The 23,028-nt window shown below is 43.4% G+C and overlaps 1 protein-coding gene across 1 annotated transcript in view; it reads right to left on the bottom strand.

Moving 5' to 3' along the window:
* The window catches only part of LOC124805452, a gene marked incomplete at its 5' end in the record, with an annotated part of 688,368 nt that overhangs the window by 111,768 nt on the left and 553,572 nt on the right, over nt 1-23,028 (bottom strand). Inside the window, one exon of the mRNA XM_047266014.1 lies at nt 7,107-7,243. Coding sequence (XP_047121970.1) covers nt 7,107-7,243 — 137 coding nt within the window. The remainder of the gene's footprint in view (nt 1-7,106; nt 7,244-23,028) is intronic.

The raw sequence follows: 23,028 nt of genomic DNA, 5'->3' as shown, positions 1-23,028 counted from the left end.
GATCAGTCAGATTCAAAAACTGAAGTACTGTTATAACATTCTTACATACAGACTAGTGCATGTTCATTCAAATTCACTTTCACATGTATCCGACTATTTTCGCAGCTAATTTCCATTAGCATTTCATGATGTGGAATGTCATCTTCAGTATGTGTAGCACACATCCCTTCCAGCAATGCCTTTGACTATTTGCATACAACATTCTTCGCATGTTAATCTAAAGCAAAATACTTCCTACCAGCATACTGAAAAACTGGTGAAAAGAAAGAGGTCCCTTCATGTTAAGTCATGATGGTTCATAACATTCTAAAAAAAAACTGTTTTGAGGAGCCAGATTGTTTAGTGTGTGGTGTTGGTCAAACATTATAGTGCAACACCTTTTCAATAGCCATTCCAATTCTCTTGTCTTGCATGGATTTTTGAGGCCTTTTCAGTGTCTTCCAATATAAGAGGCCTACATTTTTCCTCTGCTCATGAGAAAATGGTGTAACAATTTCATTTGACTCAGCAGCCCATTGCAAGTATTTCAATTGGACGCCACTTCCGCAACTACTGTTTTAAAGTGGAATCCACGCCACATGTCTTTCCAGCCGAATGATTAAATCAAGGTGAAGGCACCATTACATCAATCTGCTTTTCAATTCTGATGTTATGCACAACCTGAGAAAAACCTGAAGTCAACTGAATGCAATTTATTCTACAGTCATCAATAAACACTTATGGCGATAACCTAGCATAGAAGAGCTCCCAAAATTTAAATAGGTCAATTATAGTTTCAACAGTTTGGTTGTTTGTTGGAGCATCTTCAGACATTCTACATCACCTTGTCTCTGCATGACATAACATTAGCTAACCACAATCAATCATACAAGGGTAATCATTCTGTAGATTTTGATGCACTCATGTTTCTCAAAAGTGGGAGAGGAGACGTCCGTGCTTGGTAGATAGGGAATTGCATACTTCGTGTTCATGCAATCCTCTAGTTATCATTCAATCTGACAGAAAGCACTCAAACTACACAGATTGCAATAAACCTCTATTCTAACACTCCTCTTGTTATTCAGCCCTTAGTAGTCACCACATGCGCATACGGAGCATGTGGTCAGCACACCGTTCTACCGGCCCTTGTTAACTTTCGTGACAGGTGCCGTTACGTCTCTGTCTCTAGCTCCTCAATTGGCCACACAAGGGCTGAGTGCACCCCACTTGCCAACAGAACTCGGTAGACGTGGACGGTGACCCATTCAAGTACTAGCCAAGCACGAGAGCGCTTAACTTCGGTGATCTGATGAAAACCAGTGTTACCACTGCAACAAGGCCGTTGGGGCAGATACTATGAAAGGGTATAACAAATCTCTTCAAAATTTTGCTGAAGAGCAAGTGACCATGCAATCAGGAAATGTTGACATAGTCAAATGTGTGGAGGCAACAGGAGCTGTTAATGAGCAGTTTGGAGTTGCGGCAGTTAAGGCTGTTCGGATTCTGTGTTCCAACGTAGACAGAGAGATATTATTTTCTAACTGCAGTATGAAGTGTCGACATGTCGGTGGCATGATCTCTTTACAGACAACGTGTAAATTAAGGGCATGTTAGCATTTGAAAAACTGTGTGCAGTGTTTGCCTGAAAACCTACTTGTCTTAAAGTGTTATTTTTTAACATAAATGTTTTTCTTCTTTCTTGTAAGCTACTCCAGTGTAAATTGTATACTAAATACAATTCAACATAACATAAAAAAGTGGCTGAACAGGTCGAAAATAAATAATCGAAAAGGGAAACAAGCTGGCAGTAAATAACACCAAAATCCACGAACAACAGCAATGAAATTGGTTACACAAAAAAAACTTTTTCCTGTCCCTGGTTAAAAGTAGCAGAACTTGTAATACTTCGGAAAAGAGAACAGATATATTAAATGCTGTGGTTCTTCTAATGGTAGCTTGACACCTGCACAGCCACCATGATGCTTGTGAAAGAGCAACACTTACATGCTACAAGAACAGAGGACTCTCTACAGTGAATATTGATTCCTGCCAAACGCCTAAAAGGAATTCTGAATCCTTAAATGTAGGCAATTTTTTAAGGATAACTATATTTCTCGTCTTAATACTAGACAAGGAGGCCAAGTCTATAGAGAAATTACACAGTCTAGTCACAGTAGTGTGGTCACCATCTATGTTCGACGTCAACATGCAACACACGCTCACAGGCGGCAGGCGGCAGCACTAACAGTGGAGGGTATATAAACAGTATCGTGGAGACGCGGATAAAGGACTCCGTCGTTGTCGTAAAGCGGAAACGTAGCGATTTATCTGACGTCAAAAAGGGCATGTCCACTGGCTTTCTGGCCAAAGGTGGAATCATTTACGAAACGGCTATGTTTGTTAACTGTTAGCGCGCCGCCGTGGTTAAAGTACGAGCATAATGTGCATCGTAAAATGGCATTGTCCAAAACCGGTGCCAAGGCAACAGTGGTTCAACACGGGCTATAGATGGCAGGTTGCGGAAATGTGTAGGGGCGAACAGATGTGTAACCGTTGAGCAACCGACCGTCGATGAACTGAGGGACTACCAGAAGGGTCTCCTTAACGACCATTCAGCGAACGTTGCAGCGTACGGGCTTCCGCGGCAGGTGCCTGGTTCAAGCACCCATGCTGACTGTTGTACATCGGCGACGAAGGCTGGAATTTGTACGACAGTACCCCAGCTGGCCGCTGTACTGGAGTCAGCATGCTCAAATGGCTGGCTCTGAGCACTATGGGACTTAACATCTATGGTCATCAGTCCCCTAGAACTTAGAACTACTTAAACCTAACTAACCTAAGGACAGCACACAACACCCAGCCATCACGAGGCAGAGAAAATCCCTGACCCCGCCGGGAATCGAACCCGGGAACCCGGGCGTGGGAAGCGAGAACGCTACCGCACGACCACGAGATGCGGGCAGTCAGCATGCCTCCGCATCCTTGTCAGTATCTTCCAGAACCTTGTCTTGCAGTGGTGTCCGCTGTGAAAGGTACTTATTCAGGCTTTTGACAGGTGGTAACATTAATGTGACTGGAGACTGCATTTTTGTGTCTTGCATTGTAGCTATATAAATCATTTCATCATCAGCACTTGCCTCTGGATCACCGGGTCCCAGGTCCGATTCCCGGCCGGGTTGGGGATTTCCTCTGCCCGGGGACCGGGTGTTTGTGCTGTCCTCATCATTTCACCATCATCATCATCATCATCATCATTCGTGACAGTGGCCAGATTGGACTGTGTACAAAAATTGGACTGTGTAAAAATTGTGACTTTGTACGGGCGCTGAAGACCGAGCAGTTGAGCGCCCCACAAACCAAACAACATCATCAGCACTAAAGACTATTAAGAATGTAGCTTGCTGTCTCAGAGGTTGACATGGAAATGCCGTGTGGCTAGGGCCTCCCATCGGGTAGACCGTTCGCCTGGTGCAAGTCTTTCGAGTTGACGTCACGTCGGCGATTTGCGTGTCGATGGTGATGAAATGATGATGATAACGACAACACAACACCCAGTCCCTGAGCGGAGAAAAATCTCCGACGCAGCCAGGAATCGAACCCAGGCCCTTGGGATTGACATTCTGCCGCGCTGACCACTGAGCTACCAGGAGCGGACGTCTCAGTGGTTAAGTACCGAACTTCTAATCCAGAGGTCTGATCGTACGATCCGCGGACAGTGCTAGAGTTTTTCGCTTCTTTCGGCTCTGGTAACGATTTGTCAATGTGAAAATTTGCCGATCAGCACCATAGTTCAGAGTTCGTCTATAAGTGACAGGGTCAGTCACTTGAAAGACTGAAGGACCATGCTTAGCATGGCTAAATCACCACATCGTTCAACCCCACTTTCGGGTTGAGCACAGCTTTGTTCTGTTGAACAGTAAGCAGAAAATGAACTGGGAAAAAATAAACGGGAAAGAGAAGATAGGAACTCAAACATCTTTCAAGACGCCTCTGCAAGCGGTATGGATTCCTTGTTTACACTTTATAGATGAACCAGCCACCTGCCCCAGCTTTGCGCGGGTTGCACTACGTACCTACGGCTACGATTTTTTTTAATAATATGTAGTGAGGAGCGAGTTAATGCATGATGCTCTCGATTGGAGTGACGTAGCGCCTCGCTTTCGGAACAAGTTTCGAAAGAGCAAGTTCAGTCCTGATGCCGCAAAAACTATCGCCTCAATATCTTCATTGGTTTCTTGAGACCGCATTGTCCGCAGTCTTTTAGCTATTCTGTAGTATTCAGAAACACACGGCTGTTTTCTCGGCATTTGTATACGTAAAAAAAAAACGAGATCAAAATGTAATTAGTAGGCACTCAAATCGCCTTCAGCCTTGCCGCCGTGATTAACACCGGTTCCCGTCAGATGACCGAAGTTAAGCACTGTCAGGCTGGGCTAGCACTTGGGTGGGTGAGCATCCGGTCTGCCGAGTGCCGTTGGCAAACGGGGTGCACTCCGCCCTTGTGAGGCAAACTGAGGAGCTACTTGATGGGAAAGTAGCGGCTCTGGTCTCGGGAACTGACATACGGCCGGGAGAGCGGTGCATTGACCACCTGCCCCTCCATATCCGCATCCAGTGACGCCTGTGGGCTGAGGATGACAGGGCAGCCGGTCGGTACTGTTGGGTCTTCACGGCCTTTTCGGGCGGAGTTTTTAGTTTCAGGAATCCAGATCGCAAAGCAAACTCGATAGATTCGTTTTTTCTAGCACAGAATACAAATAAAACCTATCGAAAGCAGAAAACCAATGTCGTCAGGTTTCAAATACACTAAGCGAAATCAATAACTTCGTGTATCTTAGCCAAGTAAATTCGCTACTAGTTTGCACCCGTACAGATAGGGCTGCGGCGCTTAATTCTGTCACTGACGTAAACTTCCAGAAGTACATCTGTTACTGCATAAAAAAAAGAAACACCTAACAGCGCCGTCTATTTGTTCTTGGATGTATCATGAAACCAACAGCGTCATTCATTGGTTCTTTTGTGTACAACGCCGTGAAGATTAAGCGTCTGAAGCATTAAGAGGAACAGACGATTTCAGAAAAAAATTTTAATTTAGGTATATTTTTTCCCCGTCATCCAATATTGATGAAATAAAGCCTACACTTTGCCCCAAGCTACGATCAAGTTATCTGTGAAAACCCCCGAAAATTCCTGTGGTAGAGTCGGAGGTAAGCGCGTTCAAACAAAAAAATGGTTCAAATGGCTCTGAGCACTATGGGACTTAACTTCTGAGGTCATCAGTCCCCTAGAACTTAGAACTACTTAAACCTAACTAACCTAAAGACATCACACACAGCCATGCCCGAGGCAGGATTCGAACCTGCGACCGTAGCGGTCGCTCGGCTCCAGACTGTAGCGCCTAGAACCGCACGGCCACTCCGACCGGCGCGTTCAAACAGACAGATATGATTGTTTTACAGCGTTATTATTATTGCTAAATACACTACTGGCCATTAAAATCGCTACGCCAAGAACAAATGCAGATGATAAACGGGTATTCATTGGACAAATACATTATACTAGAACTGACAAGTGATTACATGTTCACGAAATATGGGTGCATAGATCCAGAGAAATCAGTACCCAGAACAACCACCTCTGGCCGTAATAACGGCCTTGATACGCCTGGGCATTGAGTCAAACAGAGCTTGGATGGCGTGTACAGGTACAGCTGCCCGTCCAGCTTCAACACGATACCACAGTTCATCAAGAGTAGTGACTGGCGTATTGTGACGATCCAGTTGCTCGGCCACCATTGAACAGACAATTGGTGAGAGATCTGGAGAATGTGCTGGCCAGGGCAGCAGTCGAACATTTTCTGTATCCAGAAAGGCCGGTACAGGACCTGCAATATGCGGTCGTGCATTATCCTGCTCAAATGTAGGGTTTCGCGGGGATCAAATGAAGGGTAGCGCCACGGGTTGTAACACATCTGAAACGTAACGTCCACTGTTCAAAGTGCCGTCAATGCGAACAAGAGGTGACCGAGACGTGTAACTAATGGCACCCCATACCATCACGCCGGGTGATACGCCAGTATGGCGATGACGAATACACGCTTCCAATGTGAGGTCATCGCGATATCACCAGACACGGGTGCGACCATCATGATGCTGTAACCAGAACCTGGATTCATCGGAAAAAATGACGTTTTGCCATTCGTGCACCCAGGTTCGTCGTTGAGTACACCATCGCAGGCGCTCCTGTCTGTGATGCAGTGTCAAGGGTAACCGCAGCTACGGTCTCCGAGCAGATAGTCCGTGCTGCTGCAAACATCGTCGAACTGTTCTTGGAGATGGTTGTTGTCTTGCAAACGTCCCCATCTGTCGACTCAGGGATCGAGACGTGGCTGCACGATCCGTTACAGCCATGTGGGTAAGATGCCTGTCATCTCGACTGCTAATGATACGAGGCCGTTGGGATCCAGCACTGCGTTCCGTATTACACTTCTGAACCCACCGATTGCATATTCTGCTAACAGTCACTGGATCTCGACCAACGCGAGCAGCAATGTCGCGATACGATAAACCGCAATCGCGATAGGCTACAATCCGACCTTTATCAAAGTCGGAAACGTGATGGTACGCACTTCTCCTCCTTACACGAAGCATCACAACAACGTTTCACCAGGCAACGTCAGTCAACTGGTGTTTGTGTATGAGAAATCGGTTGGAAACTTCCCTCATGTCAGCACGTTGTAGGTGTCGTCACCGGCGCCAACCTTGTGTGAATGCTCTGAAAAGCTAATCATTTGCATATTACAGCATGTTCTTCCTGTCGGTTAAATTTCGCGTCTGTAGCACGTCATCTTCGTGATGTACCAATTTTAATGGCCAGTAGTGTATATAAGTTAAAACTGTACTTGCCCCAGATGTCGACTGCTCCCCATGCAATCTGCAGTATTTCACTTACTACCCAATATAAGTATAAAATATGTAACGTGAAGGAGCTTTATGTGTGAACTGTACTCACAAGATGTTACACCAACACTGTGTTGCAGTGAAACACTGGCGTTGAGACAATATCCCATTTCACTACTTAACGAATGTTAGGCTACGAGTGCAAGCACAAACGTGAATGTAACGTACTGGTGCGGCGACGCCGGCCTGGCGGTCGGGCTTGTCCGGGGGCGGCTGCAGGTGCAGAGACATGGCGGAGGCGGCGCGCGGCGGCGGCGGCGGGGGCGGGCCCACCTCACGGCCCATCACGGACCCCGAACCGGATGCTGTGAACAAAACCCACGCAGCTGCTAAAATCTCACTAGCACAAACAGAACATAGAAAAGAGAAAGCCTGTTGTGTGACAAACATGCGTCTGGAACTAAACGTACTGACTGACATATATTTGTAATCAGCACAGAATAGATGCAGCAGATCATCTGGTTCAATAAAAGATTGTCTAGCGGCAGAATGGTAGGTGCGCACTTTCTTTTGGTTGTTCTTGATAGAGTATGATTGTACAGAGCTATCGTCGGCACCTACTTTAGCGGGAAACACAGAGATGAGAAAAGGAGTACATTCGTCTAATGTAAAGTAAGATTAGGGTTTCAGGAGATGGAGCACAAACTAAGGTTGGACAAAGATGGAGGAAGCCGGCCGAGGTGTCCGAGCGGTTCTAGGCGCTGCAGTCTGGAACCGCGCGGCCACTACGGGCGCAGGTTCGAATCCTGCCTCGGGCATGGATGTTTGTGCTGTCCTTAGGTTAGTTAGGTTTAAGTAGTTCTAAGTTCTAGGAGCCTGATGACCTCAGAAGTCCCATAGTGCTCAGAGGTATTTTTTGAAAGATGGAGGAAGGAAATCAGTCGTGTCCTTGTGAGTCCACTGCAACCGATAAGGGTACATCAAGTGAGGGACACGAGAGGGCAGCTGCCATCACTCCCCCCTCCCCGCCCTTCTGCCCAAGAAAAAAAATCATGATTTTCGCAAAACAGAACTAGTCTCCTCCCCCACCACGACCACAGACGTATCATGCAATGAGCCAAATTGGGGAGAAAAGAAACATAAGCCAAAACTCACCTAAGCGAAAGGGTCGGTTGACAGCACACGTCCTCAGGCATGTAGCAATCGCCAGTTTGGTGACTGGGATGAAGTGTGGCTAGGGGGAGTGTAACGGGAGAAATACTAAACGCGCAAACTAAGTTGACACTCGGCGCTATGGCTGATGGGAGCGACCATAAAGGCACCACGCCAAGTCAGTTTGCGCGAATATTACACTAATGAGGCTCAGGTGCATGTAGGCTACACGCAGCGAGTCTATTCGTTCATGCCACAAACAGCCCTGCTTCACGTAATCCTTGCAAAGAAAACTTGATCATTCGTCGCTGCCTTGTGTAGTTCCATTTTGTAATCTACTTGAAGCAAAACGTGTCCGAAGGACACTTTACAATAATGTAGCTTGCAATGGTAACAACAACAATAATAAAGTGGCCCTGGGGTACTTGCACTAAGAAACCGTATATCGCGTTCAAATTTTGATCTCTGTTTGCCATGGCAAACCATCAATTCTCATATTAACAAGCCATTTCCCGCTCCTAGGGAGTGGAAGAAATCACACTGCATGGATATTGTACCACAAAACGCTGTTATACTACCAATACATAATTAATAACTCTCTCTTCGTTTATATGCATATAATGTAACGGAAATCAAAACGTTTCGTTGCGTTCATGAAATTTGTTACGATCTTGAAATTTTAAAAATTCCTTGGTCGTTTGCACACGGCCACATTCACTGCCTTGGAGAAGGAGCTACGATTTTCCTTATTCATTCAAGTACATAACCACAAAATATTCATGGTATAAATATATTTCCTTTACAGACAGATTCCTTAGTTAAAAACGAGAAAATTATGTCTGGTAACCATGGACTCTAAATTGCTTAGCTTGAGAGCTATAATCTCTTGTTGGTCTTAGACGCCTCGAAACATATCTCTTCTCCTGAAAGCTCTTCGCTTTCCATATTTTGGGAGGAGATAGCATAGATCAAATTTTAAAAAATGTCCAGTAAACATGGGCTCTAAATGTGTGTTCAAATGTGTGTGAATTCCTAAGGGACCGAACTGCTGAGGTCATCGGTCCATAGACTTACATACTACGTAAACTAACTTATGCTAAGAACAAGACACACACCCATGCCCGAGGGAGGACTCGAACATCCGGCGGGAGCGGCCGCGCAATCCGTGACATGACGCGTCAAACCGGGCGGCCGCTCCGTACGGCTGGTCTCTAAAATACACACGTTAAGAGCTATGAACACTTGCTCCTCTTCGCTACTGTGAAACACATCTTTGCTGTTGAACAAGTGCCCCTAGCCCTTAAGATTTGAATTTTAGAACCCATATTTCCTTGTTTTGGTGTAAGGAACTTGTCCTCATAGTATGTAAATGGAATCCAGTTACATCCTATATGTATACTTGTGATACCAAAGAACGAAACAATATATTGAAAGAGTCGTCAACTGACATGTTTCTCAGCTTCGGGAAACGTTCAGAAACTTATACAGTAGCGAAATAATGAAAGGTTGGTAAAAACTTTCCAGTCTTATTAACAACGGAATTCTAAAGACATTACGACTGAATGGAAATGTTAAACTGCATCTCCCATGACCGGAACGTGCCACTAACCAACTAACCATCCCAAATGGAGCATCTGTTATTTGTAACATTATTCACTTACATGGGTCGTTCAATAAGTAATGCCCCACTTTTTTTCTCAGAACATGTTTATTGTTAAGAGTCAGAATTTGGTGAAAATATACATCAACGTGTCTTGTCCATGTCCTATTTTTCCACGTAGTCTCCATCACTTTCTATGGCAGTATGCCAACGTTGTGGAAGAGCATCTATTCCCTGCTGGTAAAAGCTCTTGTCCTGTAGGGGTAGCCATATTTTCACTGCATGACTGACACTCTCGTCATCTTCAAAGTGAGTTGCCCGTAGGGAATTTTTAAGTGGTCAAAAGAGATGGAAGTCCGAGGGTGAAAGGTCTTCACTGTAGGATGAAACAACAATGCCCAACCCAATTTGGCGATGTGTTCCTGGATTGTCAGACTTGTGTGTGTGGGCGTGCATTTTCGTGTTGGGGCAAGATTTCTGCTGGATTCTTGTCCGATCGAACAAGACGGAAACGGTTCGTGAGTTTATTCAGAGTCTTCATGTATGCCTCTGAATTGATGGTTGACCCTCTTAGCATCACATCGAGAATGACGCCATCACAATCCTAGAAGACTGACACCATGACTTTTCCGGCGGCGGGGGTTGTCCTGAATTTCTTCTTTTCTGGTGAATGAGGATGATGACACTCCATAGACTGCCTTTTTGTTTCCGGCGCAAATTTGTGCACCGAACTTTCGTCCCCCGTAACGATCCGTGACAGAAAGGCCTCTCCGTCGGCCTCAGAACGCTCCGACAATTCAGATGAAATGGCCTTTCTTTGAATCTCGTGGGCCGCTGTGAGCTTTCGTGGAACCCATCGTGAACACCTCTTTGAATATCCGAGAGTCTCGATCATTGCAGACGCACTTCCAATGCTGAACGACAGCTGTAGAGCCAATTGTCGAGTTGTGATGTGCCGATCGGCACGAATAATGGCATCCGCACGATTCAGCATGTCTGGAGCAGTGGCTGTGACAAGACGTCCCGAGCGTGGCTGATCACGGATCTCTGTTTCTGCATCTCCTGAGGCTGTACCTTTCTTTACCCATCGCCCAACTGTACTCCTATCAACTGGAGCATCACCATACACTGCACGCAAACTTTTATGGATGTTTACCACCGTTTCTTTTTCTGCACACAAGAATTCAATAGCAGCACGCTGCTTGTAACGTGAGTCGTATACAGACGCCATTTTGACGCTGTACTACGACTCTGCCATCTGCCAGAACGGTTTGAAACTTCACCGGCGCACAGAATAAACATCAAATGTGAAGCATGAACAAGGATGTTTGTCTGTTTATGTTAATGGATTTTTTAAAAAATGTGCGGCATTACTCATCGAACGACCCTCTTTGTAAACCGAAAGAAGGATATTTCCGGATTATATTTCTGATTGTTACTACAATTCATATAGCCACAATAAGCTCCGAAGAACGAATTTTAAATGTGCTTCCCTCCCCCCAACCGCCCACCCCCAAAGCGCTCCCCTTATGTGCACAAGACACAGATTCTTGGTGTGTTTATACATGCTATCCGCTTGACAGCGCTGCAGTAACGAAGTTGGAGGAAAACTGTCGTAGTTTCGCGACTTATGTCTAATGCTACGTTGACGACGTAGGGGAGACTGGGCATAAACTCTGGTTCTGGAGGATTGGGAAAGAAAATCGGTCTTATCCCTTTTTCAAAACACTCGTCCCTAAATGTGCCTTAATTTGATTTAGGAAAAACGCGGGAAAAGACCTAAATCTGGGTTTGTACCCCACTCCTGTTCGCTGACGGCGTAATACACACGCGCCGTGCTGGCCTGCTACACCAGCCGTTTGTGGTGTGGAGCAGCGCAGATCTGCCGAGCGCCTGCATGGGTGAATCCTTCTGGAGTGGTCCAGGTGGCGTCGGTGCGCGCCGATACGGTTGCTGGAGGAAGGGACGGCTTCCAATCGATTGATGCGGTCCCAGTGTTCTGGCCAATTAGAGCGGCGGGGCGACGGCCCAAAGTGGGGGATTACCCAGGAAAGCGAGCAACCGCTGTAGACGCCGAACGCGGTTGCAACTTTTAATTAGCTCGTATTTCGTACATTCATCTGGACGTGTCGCTTTAATTAAATTAGCTCACAACAAGCGTTTTGTTATCTTTGTGAACGAAATGAAATGACAGGGAGTATCACAAGTAATCCTGGAGCGCTGGCATTTCGGAAGTGTAGCAAAACACGATGAAGACATTATTTTCCTCGAATTTTCCAAAAGTATCTTAGGCATCATTTAGCTGCCATTAATATCTTACAAGATCACACAAATCCAGCAATCAACCCTATAACCAAGGTACTATAGTATCCGGCTACTCGATTAATGCCAACATCTGGAGCACGGAACGCAGTTGAAACCTTTAGAAGTAAAACTCAGAAGTGATATGACATGAGATAAAGAAGTAAAATCTGCAATTGGTAATGCAAACGGGACACTTAGATTTGTTGGATGGTTGGAAGTAAATGAAATGGCACACGAGACTATAGTGGGACCAGTTCTAGAGTACCGTCCCAGCCTTTGCACTTCTTGGCAAGTATTCGTTACGGCAGAACTAACAATGATATCCCGCGTACACAAAGAAGGGTAGCACGAGTGGTCATATATGTGAACGGCCCGTGAAACAGTATCACTGAACTGAAAAATCGGAACTGGTTTATACGTGAAGAAAGATGAATGGTACTGAGCGACACTCAACTTCGGAAGTTCCGAGAATCAGTTTTCTTACAGCAATTTACAAAATTTCTTCAGGCTTCCGCCCAAAACAGTCTGTCTAGAGAGGCACATTAAACTGTCATTGTTTCCACGATCCTTCCTGCAATAGGATGGGAAGGAATCTATGAATTTAATCCAATAAAAAGCAACCTCTGCCACGCAATTTGCAGTCACTTTCGGTGTGCAGGTGCAAATATTGAACCAAAGTACTGCTCCACAGTTCACGAACTTCGTCAAATGGGTGTGAGATAGACTATGAAACAATCCACTGCCTGCGTCATATATTTAGCGTATTGACGATTACGAGCAAGTAAAGTTTTTGACGCATACGGATGGCCACCGTTTCTTTTCATTAATACGGGATACGTACTACCATACATGCACATACTTCCGTTTGTAGCGCTTATCTTAGTGGGAGTAACTGGTCTAAAAGTGACATTTTACGATTATTATCCCATAATAATGTTTGATTTCTCCTGAAGAATTTGATGTATTATTTATCAAATAATTCAAATTGGAAGCGTACTTTTTATCTTTTCCAAGTTAACAGTGGAAACGTCATAAAATACAATCGTTCTACATTGACTTACTTTACTATCTCTACCTCTGGAAGTATTCGATCTAGAAGGCTTTGGTTTCCAGCAGTTTATTCATTGATTTCATGTTCATGTCCTGTGAAAACAGAAGTGGCGATATTTCATTTTTTTCTTTTGTTTATCTCTTGTTTTTTTAGGGTAGTTGATTCTAACCCAAAAAAGAAGAGAGAAACACGACAAAAAGTAATATAGCAGCATATTATATCTACCACATAATACATTTATTGTATGTATAAAAGGAAACATGTATTTCAGGCCACTGATGATGCTTCCCAAATACAAGAAGCGAAACGCGTATGGCAATAAACAAACTGCTTTCATTTAGTTGCTTAGACGGTACATATCTCCACGGAGTTGCGGATATTCTCCGTGAACTCAAATGGGAATCTTTGGATGGAAGACGACTGCCTGCATGCCTTCGTACAAGTCCTAAGTTTCTTGTCTTCGCCGTCCTACACGAAATGTGCATTGGTGGCAACAGAATCGTTCTGCAGCCAGCTCCAAACGTCGGTCCTCTAAATTGTTGAGACAAAACGGATAAATGCACTGACTGACTTTTCACTGTTATTGCAATGTCTCAGTCTAACAAGGAAGACGTAGTTGGAAATTAAGAAATAAACACACGTTCGCATCTACGTTATAGCTCAGGTGTGGGGCACCAGATGGAGTCTTTCCCTTCGTAACACCGACTGAAATGACCCATACTCATGGTTTTGAATCTCTGGAACTAGCAGCTGTCATTTTTATTGTCTTCTGTACAGAACGGTTCACCTATTCACGAATTACGACAAGTTATTTCGTTTAAGACCAGTAAATGTATTTCGCGTCATTTTTATTTTGGTCGCCTTATACACAAAAGTTAACATGGTAAAATGTTAACGCCTTCGTGTATTTTCACTTGTTGGTAATCTTATAAGGATTATGGAATGCCAACTGACTCGTGCGAAACTTGCACACTTTTATAGGTTCAAATAATGACATTACTTGGAATAAGTGTAATCGTTGGGATAGGGTAGTTGTGGGAATGAAGAGAAAAATATTTAAAAATGAACCGAACGAAGTGAAATAATAATCATGAAAGTATGGTATGGTTGTGGGAATGAAGAGAAGACATCTTTAAAAATGAAAAGAACGACGCGAAACAATAATCATGAATCCATGATATATCCTTAGTTGTGAACAAAATTCTTTATAGTGCAGTAAAATACCTCGGTGTAAACGATAGTTACGTAAAAATGCAATCTTCGTGTACATTTTATTTTCCATTCTCTTCAAGGGATCCAGATGTTAGTTGATTTAGTTATCCTTGAAAAGGCTTCATACAATTGTCCATGAGTAAAGACGAGATTTGGTAAATACAATCCTGCTCTTTGAAGCGTTTGTCCTTGCGACTTGTTTATAACGATCGCAAATGCAATTTTATTAGGCAACTGTCGGGTTATCAGCTGAAAACACATGCTTGTTATCAGGTTGTGTTAAGTCTATTCGTGGTATTACAACAGTTTTCCCAGTGTCAATCATCTGTGCGTTCATTGTAAACAGGGGGCCCGTGCGAAACTTTTGCACTTTTGAAGCTGTAAATAATGGCAGTATTTGGTATAAGTGTAGCCGTTGGGATAAGGGTACTTGGCGACAATGACAAATATGTCTGTCGTTCCGGAAAGTATATTCGTTTAGATTAATCGACTTGTACGACGGGCAGAGAGATAACTGACTACCGCAGTGGTCACGCTTACTATCAATGACAACACTGTTTACAAATTACCCAGTTAATAAGTGATTTAAAACACATAAAATGATATTTGTAATAAGATAGTTTGAAAAGGGAGTCTCTTATTCGTGATTAATAAGTTAGCTTCGTAAAATATTGGTATGAAGCTGGGCATGTATGATGCCCTGTTGCCTTTCACAATGAGAAGTATCTTTCATATTCAATTTTTCACAAATAGTTAGGTTTAGTGCAAAACAGGTATGCAGTGTCAGAGCCTGTACAAAACCGTTCTTGTACGTTTAGTTTGTGTTAAGGAAAAGGTATGTTGACGTGAGAAATAATATATAATTTTCCACGTTATTTGTTTATACTTCGCATCACACTACTTTTCTTCCCTTTGAATTAAGAATAATTTAGACGTTCTCGTCTGTAGTGTGTACGGACATTTGCCACGCCGGACATTTGCCACGATTTTACCCGCTCCGAAGGGTTAGGTCTCTTGTCTACCCCTCCTCCTCCTCCTCCTCCCCATCGCTTACTGAGCCTTTCCACTGGTTTACTTAACATAGAACCAGAATCTCTTTGGATTTTCCGCCACAGGTCTAGAGAGAGTTTCGTTGTGGAAACTATTAAATCCATCTCGCATTGAAATCCGCACCAAATTTCGAGCCTCAGTAAAACTTCGCCAATCTTGGAGATTATGCGTTCGTCTAAATTATACTTGCCTTTTCCGGTGCTTCAGCAGCAGCTTTCTGTCGTGTTTTGTGTACCATGGGGGATCAGTTCAGTCTCTTATTATTTTATTTGGTATGACTCTCTCGAGTGCTGTTGATACTATTTCCTTGAACTTAAGCCACATATGGTCTTCACTTACATAGTTTGGAAGGATTGGAGACTGTCTCTTAGAAAGACGTCAACTGAATTTTTAGTTGCTTTTATAAATAGATATACTTCGCGTTTAGTTTTGGTGAATTTCTTTATTACAGAATTGAGCCTCGCTGCGACTATGTGTTCACTAATCCCTGTATCCGTCATTTATTTATTTATTTATTTATTTATTTATTGTTCTGTGGGACCACATTTAGGAGAAGTCTCCATGGTCATGGAACGAGTCAATACATGAAATTATAACACGATTGTAGAAACACATAAAATGAAACAAGTCGTTAGTTTAAATAAAGAAAATCAAGAATGTAACACTGGAATTTGCTTAATTTTTTATCTCTTCCAGGAGCTCCTCGACAGAATAGAAGGAGTGAGCCATGAGGAAACTCTTCAGTTTAGACTTAAAAGTGTTTGGGCTACTGCTAAGATTTTTGAGTTCTTGTGGTAGCTTATTGAAAATGGATGCAGCAGAATACTGCACTCCTTTCTGCACAAGAGTCAAGGAAGTGCATTCCACATGCAGATTTGATTTCTGCCTAGTATTAACTGAGTGAAAGCTGCTAACTCTTGGGAATAAGCTAATATTGCTAACAACAAACGACATTAAAGAAAATACATACTGTGAGGGCAATGTCAAAATTCCCAGACTATTGAATAGGGGTCGACAAGAGGTTTTCGAACTTACACCATACATAGCTCGAACAGCCCGTTTTTGAGCCAAAAATACCCTTTTTGAATCAGAAGAATTACCCCAAAAAATGATGCTCAGGATTATTTTGTGTTTTCATAACCATTTACAATTTGAATGGCCTCGTCAACTAATTGTTAAAAATAATTAAAAAAAGCATTTAGAACAATTACGAAAGTTGTTTTCTATTTGCAATAGGTATGAAAATGTATTATTTTCAACATTCGGAAGGTAGATTGAAGTAACTGCCAACTATAATTGTACGAGTAGGGTACCTATTTGTGATGAGACTCAAAGTTTTCTTTGAACTGTTCAGCATCTGTTTCATCTGAGACGGGGGTGTCGGTAAAAGGAGCCAGTTATTAATTTATTCCGGTTGTCGAATATAGCCTCTGCCCATACTAAGTCACAGGAATTATCTGCTTCTAAGTCGATTGTGAGCTTACATTATTTTTCCTTCCTTCTTGTTTCTGTTGTAGTGCAGATAATTACAATTACGGCTTTTCAGAACCTAAGATGCTTTCTCTGTGACCCTGTAAATACCAGAGCTAAACAATATAGAACAACAATGTGCGTTACAAGTATAGCATTCTGTATTACTTCATTTCCTTATTTCTAACTTTTTGAAATTTTACGTCGACTTTAGATGACATGTCAATCATAGATGTTCTTATCACTATTTAGTGAAAGTATTTCCAGTCACGTTTTGGACATTGTCCCGTTACACTTTATTAACTAACGTTTCGCCGCAAGGGATATCGCATTCCAGAGAGTAAATTAATATGGAGTATGTCGTCCTTCTTTTCAAACATTCACATACCCATTTAGAATTCCTTGTTGTCTTTTGGGCATGCAGTTGTAGTAATTAAAGTAGGCACAAATGCATTGATCAACGTTCGCAATCTCTTTACATCGTTCCTTTCTTGTTGCTCCCATGACGACGATGGACTGTTTATATCGCAATCAGTAAGCGTGAAAGGAAGCTACCGTACAGACAGAGGAATCTATATTTATACATGGCAGAACTAATTACATACTGACATAATCGTCGGTATTGCTTTCGTTTCCCAAAAGTTATAAATATTTCGATTTCGGAAAAGAAGCTCTGCATTTGGCCAAGATGTCGAAGGAGAAGGTCCCTTACGTACTGGTAACGGACTTACCTGAGGGATCGCTACCTGGCGAAGGGGCAAGAGTGGCAAATGTCCGGCGTGGCAAATGTCCGGCATTCGTCTGTAGTCCCTGTTTCTCCCCCCCCCCCCCCCCTCACGGGTCCGTCTATCAGCCAAGACTCCTCCTGACAGTGAAGATGCGCCTGTTGCGCAGGTGCGAGTAGGAGCCCGTGTGGTGCACGCAGCGGGCCGCCCGCTGTGTGCGCCCGACCTTCTCCGAACAACACTGGAAATAGGCCGTCGGCGCCAGAACGGGCCGTGACGGCACCTGTCCCTGCCCCAGTCTCCAGTGGTCCGCTCGCGATACACAGGCGCAGCCTAACATCTGGTCGCAGTGTGGTAGGCCGGCGCGAGGGCGACGTCTGGCAAATACCGTAGCTCGTCACTGGGGCACGATCGCTGCTGTCTCCATCACCACCACAAGCCTTTGTGACACCCACTCCTTAACAGAGGGGCTCCTTCACGCTTTCCTGTGACTTATATCCTTTAGTTCCGCGCGCCCACATTCCCCGCGCATATTTGCTAATGCCCTGTACCAACTAAAGATTACGTCGTCTAATCGATATGTTCTTATCTTTTTCGATCGAAATACGAAACTTCTGGCCCATTTAACATCTATTTTTTTTCTTTTATTTTAAATTGGGCGTCCTACCTCTCCTATAGCCCTACCTTTTCCTCTCCAAAAATGCCGCCATCCGCTAGTGTCGACGCAGCACACTAAATTGGGTGCTTCCAGTGGTAGGACTTATCGCCAAAATTGAAAGGAAAAGAAGAGGCATACTCTGCTATGCCTTATGGGGGCGACAACATATACAGGGTGATTCAAAAAGAATACCACAACTTTAGGAATTTAAAACTCTGCAACGACAAAAGGCAGAGCTAAGCACTATCTGTCGGCGAATTAAGGGAGCTATAAAGTTTCATCTAGTTGTACATTTGTTCGCTTGAGGCGCTGTTGACTAGGTGTCAGCGTCAGTTGATGCTAAGATGGCGACCGCTCAACAGAAAGCCCTGATCTTACCCCCTGCGATTTTTTCTTATGGGGGTATGTTAAGGATATGGTGTTTCGGCCACCTCTCTCAGCCACCATTGATGATTTCAAACGAGAAATAACAGCAGCTATCCAAACTGTTACGCCTGATATGCTACAGAGAGTGTGGAACGAGTTGGAGTATCGGGTTGATATTGCTCGAGTGTCTGGAGGGGGCCATATTGAACATCTCTGAACTTGTTTTTGAGTGAAAAAAAACCTTTTTAAATACTCTTTGTAATGATGTATAACAGAATGTTATATTATGTTTCTTTCATTAAATACACATTTTTAAAGTTGTGGTATTCTTTTTGAATCACCCTGTACATTGGAAAAACACACCTCCCTCTGCAGGTGTGAAGCAAGATAAGAATTGAGGAACTAAAAGGAAAAAAAGTAAATAAAGACAGAAATGAAAACAAAATAAAACACAGGAGGGCGGCTCATTTAAATGGAATGAAACTGGCGAAATAATCCCACCGCTGATAAGAATAAAACTAAATTATAAGCCTCTAAGGTACATTACGGTTTTTCCAATTTTCCGAGAATTTTCACACGCTTGTCACATTACTGGTATCATAAGAGAAAAGACTCCAGTGACGCCCAGAAAGTCAAATCAAGCGTAGTTTGAAAGTCCGAGTTACAGAGATCTTGGGCCACATTCAGGCAAACCTCGTACGAGGTGCCTCATCTGACCCGGAACACCTTTTGATAACCATGAACCATTGCCACTTTAACAGACCTTGCAAAGGTAGTGGTACATTGCCAGCTGGTTTCCGCCAGACGATGCTGTCTCCAAAGGTAGTCCATGAAAGAGACAGCATCAGTTAGGCGTAGGTCATAAATCGTGAAAACGGTGTGGCCCAAGAGCCACACCATTGCGCTACGTCGCGTTCGGGGGTTGGTCTGAATGTCTGGGGTAAGGAACCAGTCGATTGACACATTGTCCGGTGTTGTTCCACCGATCAGCGCTAACAACACACGCGCAAGTTCCCACACTTCTGTGTGTGAGGGCATAAGAGACGATGCTCTCTGGTGTCCACGTCGCCACATCGGCCGCAAGCGGATGGCCGCCAGGCGATGATTAGTGGGTATTAAATTGTTTACCACACGGTACTACAGCGCCGAAACTTCTGTGGGAAGGACTGGATGGTTGATATTGGTCCAAGATTGGCGCCAGATGACCGACGGTCGTCTGTCTTCCAGTTTATGAGGTGTGGGCTGGCCGCGAAGTGCCTGGTAAAGGCGCTTCGAGGTGCGTGCCTTGTCGGTGGCCACCGTTAGGACGTAACTTCGATGGAGGTAGTAGTCCCTGATTGTCGCCATCCGGTATGGAATGTGTGTCAAACATACTGGTGCACGCGCCGAGCGTGGGCGCGTCTGGCTACATGTTCCTTCATTTCCATTACAGTCAAAATTTTGCCTCCAACACAAGTCTGTTCCTTGTCTGTCTCTTTTACTGTCTCTCAACGTGATTCCCAACATGCTTCTCTCTCTTGCTCGCCGGGCAAGTGGTTTTCGAATAACAAATAAATCGTCTGTAAACTTTCCTTAATTCTGAAAACGTTATCTAGTCTAACAAAAATCACTCCGCGCCAGTTGTTACTCGTCTGTTTATTGCTTTTGCTATCTTCGAACTGTTACGACTCACTACACTAACACAGGTTTCTAACAGGCTGTTAGTACAGATTTTGTTGAAACTTGATTAAAAGCCTTCTCTAAATTTATCGATCTCAGGCAAATTGGTGATTCATACTCCGTCTACAATTTCCCTCACGACGCGCAAATATTCCGTCAGCCACTCGTAAGGCCAGTTTGTCCCCTTGGGTGATTAACATTTTATTTATTATGCTATGGGTGACAAGTTTAGCGAATATCTAGTACTTTTCGGAGCGGAGGTTGAGACCACTCTAGTTTTTCATGACGTATCTGTTCCCTTTTCCGTGAAAAAGGATAATTAAGTCACTCTTCCTGATTTGAGGAATTGTCTTCCTCCACTGATCTTACGTAAACAATTCTGTGAGCTGCTTTTATGCTATTTTCCTTCAGATTTTGTAATCTCTACTGAAATATCCTCATCTTCCTTTATGCTTCCTTTTTTCGTATCAAGAATGGATTTATAAATGTCATCTGGAGTTACCTCCGAAATGTCAGTAATTTTGATCTCAGTACTAATTATATTTGGGCCCAGAGGTTCTAGGCGCTTCAGTCTGGAACCGCGCGACCGCTACGGCCGCAGGTTCGAATCCTGCCTTGGACACGGATGCGTGTGATGTCCTTAGTTGGCTTTCAGTACTTCTGAGTTCTAGGGGACTGATGACCTCAGATGTCAAGTCCCATTGTGCTCAGAGCCATTTGAATCAATTGAACTAATTACATTTGCTTCCAGTTCACCTCGTGAATGATAGAAACATTTAAAGGTATTTTAGAATCCCTGAACAATTTTTTCTCTGTTTTTAATTACTAAGCCATCCGCAGACATAAGAGTCTGTGACACATTTCCCAACAATTTTGTTTGATTAATCATATTCTATCATATGGTTTGTTTCAAATTCTGATATTCGGTACTCCCGTGATCTAAGACAGCCCAGAGCCATTGAGGATAGTTACAGCAGCATCGAACGCCCCGTAACTGCTACAGAGTAGTTCGAGTACGTTAAGAATGAAGACGCCTAAGTGATAAGGTTCATTTCATGTGTCCTGGACATCTTGCAGGTTGGGGTTGTTGGTCACACGTGGACTGTCTTCTGTGTTGGCGGAAATGATGTCGTTGTTTCTAACTTCTGCTATAAATGTCTCAGAGTGCATGTAAGCGACTAATTTGGTACTTCATATAGGAAAACAAGCGACTTTGGAGGAGGATCTTAAAGACAGGAAGACTATGCCTCTATCTAGAATAACTAACAAGCAGTAAATAGGTGTTTATGAATTGTTAAAGCTACATGAAAAGTCTACGTTATCAGTATGCGGGACGCTAAGCTTTGTTGTGAGGTGATGGTTTTTCAAACCCGAAGACCTCTTAACTGTGCGCGGAAGGTGAGCAGACGTTTCAGCCGCGGAAACCGACGAGGACGGATGGCCGAAACCTCGGCTGCGAAACACGTGCTGAACGAGACGACGGCAGCTTCAGCGGCAGTAAACGCCCAAACGAGCCGCGAAGTGATGGTCGCCGTCAGCAGACGAACGCAATCATCTCTAGCGCCAGCTCAAGGGGTCGCACGACGAGGAGACATTTCTAAGAGTTCACATATTTTACGAATAAAACCATGTAGATCGCTAAACAAAAAGTCTGTATTTATTACCACTTTTCGGCATCTGCCGTCATCAGATATACGCAGTTAAGATGAAAGAAACGTAAAGAATGACAGGCGGCTGTAATATGACATCAAGTTCCCAAAAAATAAAATTTTTTGAAAGACTCACTCGCCAAAAAACTTCGTACTTGCGAAACTAGGTTCTGCGTGAATATTAAACTCTGTATCTAATGGGGGTGACAAGAGACAACTGGTCCAAAAATTGTACAAAGCTGTAAATTCTAGCCGACTGCTAGCACTAGCGTGGGGGACTCTAGTCTTCATATTTTACTTTTATTTCACTATTTTTCTATTTTTACATTCCACTTACAGTTATAGAAAGATAGACATAGTTTAACTTACAAATATAAAGTCAGATTATAAAACACTGTGAAAATTGACTTAATTGCAGCCTTTACTAAGGACATTAACTTTTCAGATGGGGACACTTAGCCCATATGGAGTTCATCTAAACTTGACAACAAGTATTCACTGAATCTGTTAATAATATCTATACGACAGCCACATGGAACTTTAGTATTAAGTACATTTAACATTAACAGAAAGCTGTGGTTGTAAAAGTAGTGTTTCCTGTTTGCTGACCGTACTTGCTGTCAACAACAAATCCGACACGGTTCGTGAGACAACACGTGGAACCGGGAAACGAAAGAAAGTTGGGAAGTTGAGTAAAGGAAGAATAAAGGGAAAGGCCATCCACTAAGAGGAAAGAAAATAGAGAGAGAGAGAGAGAGAGAGAGAGAGAGAGAGAGAGAGAGATCGTCTGACTTCCCGAAGGCATGCTGAAACGACTTAAAGAAACAGCCATTGTCTGAAATAGACTTAGTCTGCAGGCCTGAGTTGACATTCTTAATGCTTAAGTGAACTATTGATAATGGTGACTGCACGCTCCAATTTTTTACCGTACAAATTATGACTTTGTGAAAGTAGCGGGTGATTTTTTGCTGCTATATTTCTTAAATTAATTGCATGATGAATGTACATGTCAAATTTGTAGTAAATGCTTTTCAAATGATACATTCCTCTTATCACAATTTCTTGGACATCGTGCTAAAACGATGCGCTAAACACTGATGCAAACAAATTATTGATATTGTTATTATTATTATAATTATGTTGTAACATATTATATATTTTATTGTTATTATTATTAAAATTGTAGGCATCTGTGTTACTTTAAAATGTACATGACAACAGACTGTACAGGTGTGGAGAATAAAAGTGGCCCGG

This window comes from Schistocerca piceifrons, chromosome 7 (assembly GCF_021461385.2).
Source record: "Schistocerca piceifrons isolate TAMUIC-IGC-003096 chromosome 7, iqSchPice1.1, whole genome shotgun sequence".
Classification (NCBI taxonomy): Eukaryota; Metazoa; Arthropoda; class Insecta; order Orthoptera; family Acrididae; genus Schistocerca; species Schistocerca piceifrons.
This window is presented reverse-complemented; position numbering and strand designations above follow the sequence as displayed.